The sequence below is a fragment of the Eriocheir sinensis genome, unplaced genomic scaffold (assembly GCF_024679095.1).
Source record: "Eriocheir sinensis breed Jianghai 21 unplaced genomic scaffold, ASM2467909v1 Scaffold329, whole genome shotgun sequence".
NCBI lineage: Eukaryota > Metazoa > Arthropoda > Malacostraca > Decapoda > Varunidae > Eriocheir > Eriocheir sinensis.
This window is the reverse complement of record NW_026111642.1, coordinates 662-14,125: the sequence shown is the minus strand read 5'-3', so window position 1 is coordinate 14,125 and position 13,464 is coordinate 662. Positions and strand designations below refer to the sequence as shown.

The 13,464-nt window shown below is 46.9% G+C and overlaps 1 protein-coding gene across 1 annotated transcript; it reads right to left on the bottom strand.

Moving 5' to 3' along the window:
- Positions 1-281: 281 nt before the first annotated feature.
- Positions 282-10,070, bottom strand: LOC126991733 (uncharacterized; the record flags this gene model as incomplete). The annotated part of the gene is made up of 5 exons (XM_050850425.1): positions 282-444; positions 1,588-1,718; positions 2,101-2,287; positions 4,769-4,920; positions 9,959-10,070. Coding segments are annotated over 5 exons (648 nt in total), but the record flags the coding sequence as incomplete, so codon positions are not given.
- Between the last annotated feature and the right edge of the window lie 3,394 nt (positions 10,071-13,464).

Here is a 13,464-nt window from a genome sequence, read left to right as displayed (position 1 = left end):
GAGAGAATAAAATTTGACCAACAGTTATATATATATATATATATATATATATATATATATATATATATATATATATATATCTCTCTCTCTCTCTCTCTCTCTCTCTCACAGGCACATATAGGTCTCTCTCTCTCTCTCTCTCTCTCTCTCTCTCTCTCTCTCTCTCTCTCTCTCTCTCTCTCTCTCTCTCTCTCTCGCTCTCTCTCTCTCCTCTCTCTCTCTCTCTCTCTCTTCATCCTTCTCTCCTTCCTTCCTTCCTTCCTTCCCTCTCCCTCCCTCCCTCACCAGCATCTTGTGGACATCCGCCGGTGTCTTGCCCTCCACATTGAAGGTGTTGACCCCTGCACCTCGTCAGCAGCATGGATGAGGCCGGAGCAGTCAGCCATGCATGATGCGGGTGATGATGATGGCTCCGGAGTGGTCGTCCTGCTTGATGGTGGCTCCCTGGGGGTAAGTAAGGAAGGGACGTGTTAATGTTGAAGACGCTGCCATTGCCACCACAAATTAATTTTTGTTTTGTTTTCTGTTTTTTGGGGGCAAAGGAGGGAGTTCAAGGGCAAGACAGACAGAGAGATAGAAGGAACAGAAGGCAGGGAAAGGAAGGGAGGAAAGAGAAAGAAGGAAAAAGAAAAAGAGGAAGGAAGGAAAGAGTTTACCAGCGGAAGGGATGAAAGAATGAAGTTGCTGGTTAAGTCTTGCATAAAGGGTTTGGACAGTATAGGGATGAGCAGGAGTGGAAATACAGACGAAGGGAGGCTGTTCCAGAGTTTACCAGCGAAAGGGATGAAAGAATGAAGATGCTGGTTGACTCTTGCATTAGGGATCTGGATAGTATAGGACTGAGCAAGAGTTGAGAGAGGAGGAGGTATGCAGGTGAAGGAGACAAGTAAGACACACCCAGCCACTACATCTACACACAAATTCCACAAAACCAGTCTTTCTACTCCCCACAATAGGCTCTGCTCCCTTTCCCTCCTGTGGCAAGCACTGGGCAAACAGCCACAAGGGTCAGGGAACTCAACACAGACTGAGGCACAGAAATACAGTGTCTTACATAATGATTCTTAAACTGGGTGGCCATGACTTCCATCTCGACCAAAGAAAAAATAAATAAAAAGAAGGAAATGCCAATCTTTTCAAGTGCACTGCCTCAGATGACTGTTGTGAGGTGCTGGCTGTCTCTTTAAAACACTGAATCAGCCTGTACTCGCCTAGAATATTTATTACATCAGAATATTGAGAAGCTAACCTAACCTAACCTAACAAAGCCCCAAACAGTTACTATAGGTCTTGCCTCAGAAAATTCATACATGCTTCCTTACTAATGAGACTCTCTACAACAAAGTGAGGTCATCCTTAACGTGTCAGGCTCCCACCATGACTGTTTCCCAAGGCCACAGAAAAGACTAACCGGGGGTTCATTGGTGTTTTCCTGCTCAAGATGCAAAAGCCATGTAAAGCCATCACCAGGATCACGAAACACTCCATCAAAGTCCCAGCAGCAACTTCTATGACAAGAGACTTTTCAAACAGGGTAAGTGAAGGGCAAATACATTTAAGATACAGACAGAGAGACAAGATTCCTACCATTGGCTCATTGCTCTTCACCCACTGCACAATCTTGACTGTCTCCTCATCCTCATCACCCTCGACGGGTGTTTCGGGCAGTGCAGTGTGAAGTCCTTGGCGGCAATGCTGGCGTGTGCCTGGAGAACTCCCTGCTGGATGAAGGAATGAAGATGCTGCTGCTCAACTCTTGCATAAGGGATCAGGATAGTATAGGGATGAGCAGGAGTAAAAATACAGACAAAGGGAGGCTATTGCTGTTTCAGGGTTTACCAGTGGAAGGGATAAAAGAATGAAGATGCTGGTAAACTCTTGTATAAGGAATTTGGACAGTACAGGGATGAAATAATGAAGATGCTGTTTGACTCTTGCATAAGGGATTTGGATAGAATAGGGATGAAAGAATAAACCCTTGCATAAGGGATCTGGATAGCATAGGAATGAGCAAGAGTAGAGTCATGGCAGTGAGGGGGACTTCAGGATGGCAAATATCAAGCTTGATGTACAAACAAACCTAAAATTAAGACACAGAACTGAGGAGAAAATGTACGGTTCCCCCCCAAGCCACGACCAGCCTGGAGGTGTGGCGACTACAGGATGGCAATAGCTTGCTGGCGTCCGGTGAGGGTGTGGTGCGGTTGTGTGTCTCCCTCATGATAGGAATTCCGATCTCCTCCACACTGGACATCAGAGCCTGGCATGTCTTGCACGTGCGGTTGATCTGAGAGGAGGAGGAAGAGGAGGAAGAAGGTTTAGTGTTGACTTCAGCAAAACCTAGTGATCTTATTTGTTACTGGGGGAGCTTTGGGGGTCTTGGCAAACCTGGCGTGTTCCCATTTTTTGTTGATTTTTAAGGTTAGGGGCAAGACAGAGCTAGTTTGTTGATTGTGACTTTGAAAACATTGTTCTAGACCCATCATCATCATCATCATCATTTCATGGACGCCTGCTCCTAGGAGCTCCCACCAGGGGATGGCCACGGCAGAAGAGCTACCATCTTTCTCTATCCAGACACTCCCTCCTTGCCTGCTCAAAGTTTCTCAAAGATCTTTCCCCCCTCTCCCTAATGTACTCTTGCACCCTATCCCTCCATTTCACTGGAGGTCGTCCTCTAGCATTCCCTCCCTCTACCTCACTCACATACACCCTTCTGGTCATCTTACTCTCCTTCATTCGCTCCATGTGGCCAAACCACTTTAAAGTCTGTCGCTCACTTCTTCCACCACTCCACACTTCTTCCCTTCACCCCTGTGACACATTCCAAAATGCTCGTACACACTTTCATTACTCATTCCATCCATTCTACTCACACCACAAGCACTCCTCAAATACCTCATTTCCACTGCCTGCACTCTAGACCTCTGACTTTCATTCCAGGCCCACGTTTCACTTGCATATGTGAGGGTTGGTACTATTATTGTATTTCTCAAATCCCTCTTTACCTCCATGCTCACACTTCTGCCATTCATGATTCGTCCCAAAGACCCTGCCACCCTTCTTCCTTGCAATGCCCTTTCTCTTGTCTCTCCCTCCATACCACCATGCTTACACATAACTGATCCAAGGTACTTAAACTCATTGACCTCCTCCATTTCTTCACCATTCAAAATTATTTTGCATTCTTTTTCACATTCAATTCCCACTCTATATGGGCATACAAAATCTACAACCTCACTTCTACTTCACTCACAAACCATCACTTTACTTTTGTTGACCTTTACTTTCAGCTTTCTCCTGTTACACTGACAGAACACCTTCCTCTGCAGGGACAGGGGCAGGCTGCTGTTACAGTGACCCAGGCAGTGTTTGCTGTGTACAAACACACACCCCTTAGAGAAGTGTTTAGTAGTACATATTTATGTTTGCACTATTAAACAATTACACTGGTGTCATTTCTGTCTTTTATTTACACATCATTGCTCCAGGAGCATCAAGTGGGAAAGGTGAGCTATACTTTAAGACATAGAAGGAAGAAATTGGTGCTGGCAAAAAATAATAATGAGGAATGCAACCTTTGAAAGAGTAGACACACACAGCAATCAGTGTGCTCCCTTGGTGGAGAGGTTGACGGCTAGCTATGAACACACCGGTCTGGGTTATAATGGCGACCCACCCAGCTGTTCATCCTTCCTTTTGGGTTGGTCTATAAAAGGGAGCCTGGGCAAGGCAGCTGTGGTGACCCAGATACTGTAGTGGCCATGTCCTGGGGCTGAGGGGTCCTTACCCGCTGCTGGCTCAAGGGCCAGAGGGATGGAGATGGGCACCACAGCCAGGCACACTTGTAACATGTGCCCCAAACTTTACCTAATTACTGCAAACCAGGCCTACAAAATGAATAAGAAATCAGGAGAGAAATGGAGTGGAACAATTTTGGTAAACATTGTATTATTATGACTATAAACCTGCCCCTCTCCCTGAGGAGAAGGGTGCAGTCTGTGCATATTCCCAGCCCTAAAATGTGCTTCATAAACTCTGCACCTCACACAAGATCCAGAGAGAAGTTGAGAAATGTGCCAAGCTGAATGGAGAAGAATGCCAGGCACAACATGGGGAGACAGGCCTTGAGTGTCCTGGACCAGGGAACAGACAAAGGTTAAAGGTGTCCTGGTGCCTATGAAAGGTGAGGCTTGGACTTGTGCACTTCATCTCATGCACCTCACAACAGCTGAGGAACCCAAGCACCCAGCCAGCGTGTAAGTCAGGGCAGACAGAGAAGCAGGACGTGAAATCAGAAGCTTTGTGGGGCAGGATGAAGTGTATTAACATCAGACACAGAGACAAATGGACTTTGTTTTCATTAAAGGAAGCAACTCCAGGGGGAAAAAAACACTAGTCTCTGCTCCAATAAAATAAAGTATAGAGGAGCCGCCAAAAAGAGTTGTGAAAGACCTTCATCCTATAGCAGAGAAATAATGGGCTGTATAACTCAACATTTTGGCACCCAAGCACACATACTTGGCAAGGCTTCCATAGGCATTTTGGGCATTTCCAAGGACAGTTTTGTGACCCTGGTGGTAGTTTGACCCTTCTTCTGTACCATGAACCTAAAAGAGCACTCATGAGAACCCAATTTATCTCCTGTTTGGCCTTTGGAAACAGTTGATGTGATGGACGAAAGCGTTTGATAATACCGACCAATATATGACAATGACGATGACGTGTGTACTGATGCAAAATTGAGTATATATAAGAGTGAGGAGACCTTAGTGAAGCCACAGTGAAGCCTGCCATTCCAGAGTCCCATCCAGAGGTGTTTGTGGTCCCTGGCCTGCAGGCTGGTGGTGGTGACCTGCCCGCGGTGCTTCAGGCCGCCGGCTTCCTTCAGGGAGGACGTGAAGAGTGACTCAACAACCTCTGCAATAAGAACAGTCTCACCATTACCGGCATTTGTTGGGCTCGGATAACTTGAACAACTTTGTGGAGTGTGGACAGCCTCAGGATGTTTGTACATGTTTGTGTTGACTTTAGTAATGACATGAAGAGGGGCTCAACAGCCTGTCTTAAGGATAAATAACTACAGCACTACTTGTTTGGCAGACTCAGAAGAGCTGGACAAAATCAAGGCATCCTGACAGGCAAAACATATGTTTACACCTCCCTCCCTTCCCTATCACCCCCTTGTTCATCGCCGACACTTTTTATCATTCTTTTCACCCTTTCGTTTAAAGCCCTTCCCTCCACCTTCCCTGGCACACTGAGTCACCTTATTCCCCGTGACTGCCACAATCATCCCTTCTTCCTTCCCGTTTGTTCAGCGGCACAGTGACGGCCCTCCTCCAGTGTTCCGGCACCTCACCCTGCTCACAAGCTTGGCTGTGTGAGGCGTTGGTGTAAAAGTTGTGACCAAACCAATCAAAGCGGGAAGTACTGTTTTTAGCAGTATCTGGCACCTGAATTCTTGCTGCATTGTGCGGTGAAGCAAGTTTCAGAAAAAGCATCCTTAAACCAGGTGATTCATAGGCCTAAAGTTGTGTGACTTCTCCGTTGAAGTCCCCAATTTATCTCGACTTCTTTCAGAAAGCTTTTCGTTCTCTAAACAGTTTGTTGATGTCACTCTACCAAAATAGTCATATACTCTGTCTACTTTCCCTACTGTTCCTTAACTGTCTATTTTGTATCGTCTGTCCAGCATGCATTCCCTCCCTTCCTCTTCCACACACCTTGTGTCCCACTACGTCCCAGGCTGCCCTTGACACTGAACTCTTCTCAACCCGTCTGCTGTAATTGCCTTCACTGTTATCCTGGTAACATACAGTACCAGGTCTTTATCTGCCTCTGTGGTGGATAGTGGAGTGTTTCCCATGTGGTATTGGTGTGCTGGATATCCCTTCACTGTTATCCTGGTAACATACAGTACCAGGTCTTTCTCTGCCTCTGTGGTGGATAGTGGAGCATTTCCCATGTGGTATTGGTGTACTGGATATCCCTTCACTGTTATCCTGGTAACATACAGTACCAAGTCTTTATCTGCCTCTGTGGTGGATAGTGGAGTGTTTCCCATGTGGTATTGGTGTACTGGATATCCCTTCACTGTTATCCTGGTAACATACAGTACCAGGTCTTTCTCTGCCTCTGTGGTGGATAGTGGAGCATTTCCCATGTGGTATTGGTGTACTGGATATCCCTTCACTGTTATCCTGGTAACATACAGTACCAAGTCTTTATCTGCCTCTGTGGTGGATAGTGGAGTGTTTCCCATGTGGTATTGGTGTACTGGATATCCCTTCACTGTTATCCTGGTAACATACAGTCCCAGGTCTTTCTCTGCCTCTGTGGTGGATAGTGGAGCATTTCCCATGTGGTATTAGTGTACTGGATATCCCTTCACTGTTATCCTGGTAACATACAGTCCCAGGTCTTTCTCTGCCTCTGTGGTGGATAGTGGAGCATTTCCCATGTGGTACTGGTGTACTGGATATCCCTTCACTGTTATCCTGGTAACATACAGTACCAGGTCTTTCTCTGCCTCTGTGGTGAATAGTGGAGCATTTCCCATGTGGTATTGGTGTGCTGGATTTCCCTTCACTGTTATCCTGGTAACATACAGTACCAGGTCTTTCTCTGCCTCTGTGGTGAATAGTGGAGCATTTCCCATGTGGTACTGGTGTACTGGATATCCCTTCACTGTTATCCTGGTAACATACAGTCCCAGGTCTTTCTCTGCCTCTGTGGTGGATAGTGGAGCATTTCCCATGTGGTATTGGTGTGCTGGATTTCCCTTCACTGTTATCCTGGTAACATACAGTCCCAGGTCTTTCTCTGCCTCTGTGGTGGATAGTGGAGCATTTCCCATGTGGTATTGGTGTGCTGGATTTCCCCTCCCAAGGTGCAGGACTTTACATTTTTCTTCACTGCATTGTAGCCGCCACTTTTTGCTCCCGTCCTGTAGCTTGGTGAGGTGTTCTGGCAGGAAATCTGCAGCCAAGGGGTTAAGACTCTCACATCCTCACTCACTCCAGCACTGTGTTTCACTCCTACTCTTGCTCTGCCAAACACTTCCCTCACCTTCCTTCTGTACCTCTGCTTGTACCAGTCTCTCACTTGACACTTCCTTCCTCACATTAGATCTCTTCCTATTCCCTTAAATTCCCACTCGTCTCTCATCCTTACATTTCCTAATACCAGACTGTTGTGCCTGTCTTCCAATCACTGCATCACAATTCCCACGGTCAGTTTCCCAGATATTTTGTGTGTACTTTATTTTGCCCTGGCAGGAGAGGCAAGATTTCAACCAATATCAGACACAGCTTCTATCTTACTACCCTGTTGGTCGGAGAATTAGTCTCAGAAATCACGGTGAATGGTCTGAGAGGTGGGATGAGTCTTGGCTGTGTGAAGTGTTGCAGTGAGGAGGGGAAGACTGAGGTGGTCTGGACAGGAGGAGAGAATGGGTGAGGGTGAGCGACACAGTAGATTATGGGTAGTGTTGGTGGAGGCAGACCAAAGAAGACACAGGATGATACAGTACAGAAAGACCTACAGACCCTTGGTTACTGAGGTGCTTTGGCTGTATGGATGGAAAGGAGGAGTGAAGGGTGAGGGTGATGGTGAGGGAGGCAGCAGGTGATGGGTAGTGTTAATGGAGGCAGACCAAAGAAGACACAGGATGATACAGTACAGAAAGACCTACAGATCCTGGGTACACTGAGGTGCTTTGGCTGTATGGATGGAGAGGAGTGAAGGGTGTCAGGGTGAGGGTGAGGGAGGCAGCAGGTGATGGGTAGTGTTGGTGGAGGAAGATCACAGAAGACACAGGATGATACAGTACAGAAAGACCTACATACCCTTGGTTACTGAGGTGCTTTGGCTGTATGGATGGAGAGGAGTGAAGGGTGTCAGGGTGAGGGTGAGAGAGGCCGTACAGTTTATCCTCATCTTACACAGAGGGGGCTTCGTGGTGCAGTGGTTAGCACACTCGGCTCACAATTGAGAGCCCGGGTTCGATTCCCAGGCGGAGTGGAAAAATTTGGGCAGCTTTTCCGATACCCTACGCCCCTGTCCACCCAGCAGTGAATGGGTACCAGGTATTAATCTGGGGTTGTGTCCCGTCTCCTGGGATCTGTTCCCTTCTATAATTCCTTCCCCCTCCTGTCTCTCTTCGGCATATGACCACAGATGTTGCGCCGACTAAGCAAAACTTTTCACCTTACGCAGTTTATTGTAACGGGAAATTCGTCTAACCCGGGCATGATTCCATGGTAGGGAACTCTAACTCAACCACAGAAAAATTACTGTAACGCTTGATGTCTCTCGCTCTCAGCCACTAACTAATCAGCACCCCGCTCCTCCTTGCCTCAGGCCGCCCCTTCCCCACCCTGCCGCCCCTCCCTGCTACTCCCAGGCCCATTTTGTGGCACACACTGCATAGAGGCTGCTGCTGCTGCTGCCCGAACCCTGCCTGGAGGTGGTGGTGTGACGCTGGAGGAGGGGAGGGAGCTTGTGAGGGGATGACATTTCTGTTAACACCATTATGAAACAAGACAGGGAGGATGAGGAAAGAAAACAACAAGAGGAGGAGGAGGAGGAGGAGGGGGAGGTGGAGGAGGAGGCCAAGACTATGCTTCCTGCATCCCATTCTGAGTCATGTGGAGTGCCAGAAGGTGTTGATCACAGCCAACAACGCTTCCCAATGAGGTGGTGAGGCAGCTGGAAGAAGCAGTCTCCGTCTACACTTGCATGGACACAGACCAAGGAAACCAAGGCAGACAGGCACCTGCCACTTTGCACATTAACCCCTTGACTGGGGATTTCCTACCAGAAGACCTCACCAAGATACAGAAATGGAGCAAAAAGTGGCTGCTACAATTCAATGAAGAAAAGTGTAAGGTCCTGCACCTTGGGAGGGGATATCCACCATACCAATACCACATGGGAAACACTCCACTATCCACCACAGAGCCAGAGAAAGACCTGGGTGTGTTACCAGGCTAACAGTGAAGGCAAAATCCGTGACAATCGCAGTGGACGGGTTAAGAGAAACATCCTGCAGGGGCAAGAAGAGGAGGCAATGCAGAACACTAGTAAGTTAATGAGATGTGTTGTGAGTTCCCTCAACTTGGAAGGTTTTTAGCCAGTCTCTCCCTCCCCTCAGGCTTGGTGTGTGCGCACTTCTCTCTTGAGGTCAATAAAGTGTTGTTTTTCTCAAATTCCACTGTGCTCACATCGTATTTTTCTAACTTAGTGAACGGCAGCAGAGTGTATTTTCTAATTTCTATGTGGCTACGTAAGGGCACTCACGAGTGAAGGGGAGAAAAAGAGGGGATTTAGGGAAGGGGCCAAAGAAAAAGTTTCCTCTAGTCCCTGCAACACAAACTTTCTCTAACAAGTTGGAGGCACAGATACAAAAACCTACATTAGATGAGGATACACTGCAGCTGAGGTGGAGGGTAACTAAGGCAGACATGATGACACAGTGCAGAATGGCCTACAGACCCTGGGCCTGACCAGAGGGCCTGCTGAAGCCTGAACAGTGCCTGCAGGCAGAGTGAGGCTGGCTGGACACACTCAGAGACTTGGAAAGGACTCTACTTTCTCTGAGAATGATGATGATGGTGATTTTTTTACGGCAGTGGAAGCCACAAAAATGAGACAGCAGACTATCAAGCACTGCTCCAGCTGAAGGAAGTCAGCACAGGAGGCCAAAAAGAGAGGCTCAGTTTCAATTGGAGAGGCGTCTTGATACTCTTGATGCTGACGATGATGGTGATGATAATGATGACGATGATGGTGATGATGATGATGCTGATGATGATGGTGATGATGATGATGACGATGATGGTGATGATGATGATGATGACGATGATGGTTATGATGGTGATGACGATGATGATGATGATGATGACAATGATCTGTCTACCTGGGAAAAAGCAGGCTGTCGGGCACATACACCCACCTTGAGGGGCAGTGGATGAGGTGCTGTTCTGGGAAGTGTGAGAAGTGTGCTGGGAGGTTCCAGGGCAGCAAGGACCCTGCAGGGAGGTCAAGCAGCATGCCCCAGGTAATGCCTGCAACAACACACAGGGTCACTGCCTCACACTCACATCAAATATCAATACATTCAGTTCTGTACAAGGAGGAGAAGGTCTGCTTGCAGGATATGAACCAATGAATGACTTGGAGGAATCAGGTGACACAGACCTATTACTGGAAAGGGTAGGTGAAGATGACACAGACCTATTACTGGAAAGGGTAGGTGAAGATGACACAGACCTATTACTGGAAAGGGTAGGTGAAGGCACAGACCTATTACTGGAAAGGGTAGGTGAAGATGACACAGACCTATTACTGGAAAGGGTAGGTGAAGATGACACAGACCTATTACTGGAAAGGGTAGGTGAAGATGGCACAGACCTATTACTGGAAAGGGTAGGTGAAGGCACAGACCTATTACTGGAAAGGGTAGGTGAAGATGACACAGACCTATTACTGGAAAGGGTAGGTGAAGATGGCACAGACCTATTACTGGAAAGGGTAGGTGAAGATGACACAGACCTATTACTGGAAAGGGTAGGTGAAGATGACACAGACCTATTACAGGAAAGGGTAGGTGAAGATGACACAGACCTATTACTGAAAAGGGTAGGTGAAGATGACACAGACCTATTACTGGAAAGGGTAGGTGAAGATGACACAGACCTATTACTGGAAAGGGTAGGTGAAGATGACACAGACCTATTACTGGAAAGGGTAGGTGAAGGCACAGACCTATTACTGAAAAGGGTAGGTGAAGGCACAGACCTATTACTGGAAAGGGTAGGTGAAGATGACACAGACCTATTACTGGAAAGGGTAGGTGAAGATGACACAGACCTATTACTGGAAAGGGTAGGTGAAGGCACAGACCTATTACTGGAAAGGGTAGGTGAAGGCACAGACCTATTACTGAAAAGGGTAGGTGAAGATGACACAGACCTATTACTGGAAAGGGTAGGTGAAGGCACAGACCTATTACTGGAAAGGGTAGGTGAAGATGACACAGACCTATTACTGGAAAGGGTAGGTGAAGATGACAAAGACCTATTACTGGAAAGGGTAGGTGAAGATGACACAGACCTATTACTGGAAAGGGTAGGTGAAGATGACACAGACCTATTACTGGAAAGGGTAGGTGAAGATGACACAGACCTATTACTGGAAAGGGTAGGTGAAGATGACAAAGACCTATTACTGGAAAGGGTAGGTGAAGATGACACAGACCTATTACTGGAAAGGGTAGGTGAAGATGACACAGACCTATTACTGGAAAGGGTAGGTGAAGGCACAGACCTATTACTGGAAAGGGTAGGTGAAGATGACACAGACCTATTACTGGAAAGGGTAGGTGAAGATGACACAGACCTATTACTGGAAAGGGTAGGTGAAGATGACACAGACCTATTACTGGAAAGGGTGTGAAGATGACACAGACCTATTACTGAACAGGGTAGGTGAAGGCACAGACCTATTACTGGAAAGGGTAGGTGAAGATGACACAGACCTATTACTGGAAAGGGTAGGTGAAGGCACAGACCTATTACTGGAAAGGGTAGGTGAAGATGACACAGACCTATTACTGGAAAGGGTAGGTGAAGATGACACAGACCTATTACTGGAAAGGGTAGGTGAAGATGACACAGACCTATTACTGGAAAGGGTAGGTGAAGATGACACAGACCTATTACTGGAAAGGGTAGGTGAAGATGACACAGACCTATTACTGGAAAGGGTAGGTGAAGATGACACAGACCTATTACTGGAAAGGGTAGGTGAAGATGACACAGACCCATTACTGGAAAGGGTAGGTGAAGATGACACAGACCTATTACTGGAAAGGGTAGGTGAAGATGACACAGACCTATTACTGGAAAGGGTAGGTGAAGATGACACAGACCTATTACTGGAAAGGGTAGGTGAAGATGATACAGACCTATTACTGGAAAGGGTAGGTGAAGGCACAGACCTATTACTGGAAAGGGTAGGTGAAGATGACACAGACCTATTACTGGAAAGGGTAGGTGAAGATGACACAGACCTATTACTGGAAAGGGTAGGTGAAGATGACACAGACCTATTACTGGAAAGGGTAGGTGAAGGCACAGACCTATTACTGGAAAGGGTAGGTGAAGGCACAGACCTATTACTGGAAAGGGTAGGTGAAGATGACACAGACCTGTTACTGGAAAGGGTAGGTGAAGGCACAGACCTATTACTGGAAAGGGTAGGTGAAGATGACACAGACCTGTTACTGGAAAGGGTAGGTGAAGGCACAGACCTATTACTGGAAAGGGTAGGTGAAGATGACACAGACCTGTTACTGGAAAGGGTAGGTGAAGGCACAGACCTATTACTGGAAAGGGTAGGTGAAGGCACAGACCTATTACTGGAAAGGGTAGGTGAAGATGACACAGACCTATTACTGGAAAGGGTAGGTGAAGATGACACAGACCTATTACTGGAAAGGGTAGGTGAAGATGACACAGACCCATTACTGGAAAGGGTAGGTGAAGATGACACAGACCTATTACTGGAAAGGGTAGGTGAAGATGACACAGACCTATTACTGGAAAGGGTAGGTGAAGATGACACAGACCTATTACTGGAAAGGGTAGGTGAAGATGACACAGACCTATTACTGGAAAGGGTGAAGATGACACAGACCTATTACTGGAAAGGGTAGGTGAAGATGACACAGACCTCCCATCCACCATCCACCAATGCAATGGCAGGAAACAATGCGGGGAAATAAATTGCAAAGTTTACCCCACACACAACGCCCCATTGGCCGGCACAAGTATGAGTACACTTTCCCCACACAACACTGTGCGGCTTAATCTACAGACTCCCCTCAACATTTTTATCTATTCTTTCCTTTTGGCTAATGTGCAGACCACTGGTGTAGCCAGACACACTCAGCACTTAGATCTGATGCGCTTTGTCCAATCTTTTCCTTGGAAAGTACATTTCCTAATTTCTAAGGTACCGTGTGTCCCGCCACATAAGATGCACCGGAGTATAAGACACACCTGTAATTTAGCAAGATGTATTTAGAAAAGTAAAGTCTGTGTGTCTGGAGGTGGTGATGTGACGCTGGAGGAGGGGATGGAGCTTGTGAGGTCACGGATGACATTTCTATCAACACCATTTTGCAACAAGACAGGGAGGAAGAGGAAAGAAACAACAGGAGGAGGAGGGCAAGACCCACAGCATGCTTAGTTATTTCATAGTTCAAAGAGTTAAGAATAACATCTAATTTAAGTGAACATTTTTTAAATAAACTTTGTACCATTCCTATATGTGGATTTCTACCCCCAAAGTTTGTCCGGGATTCTGGACGTCGCTACTACAGGCACGTGAGGCTAAAAACGCTTCTATTTCAGGGTAAGAATACTTAGTGTTGCAGAAAAATATTGGCAGTAGTTG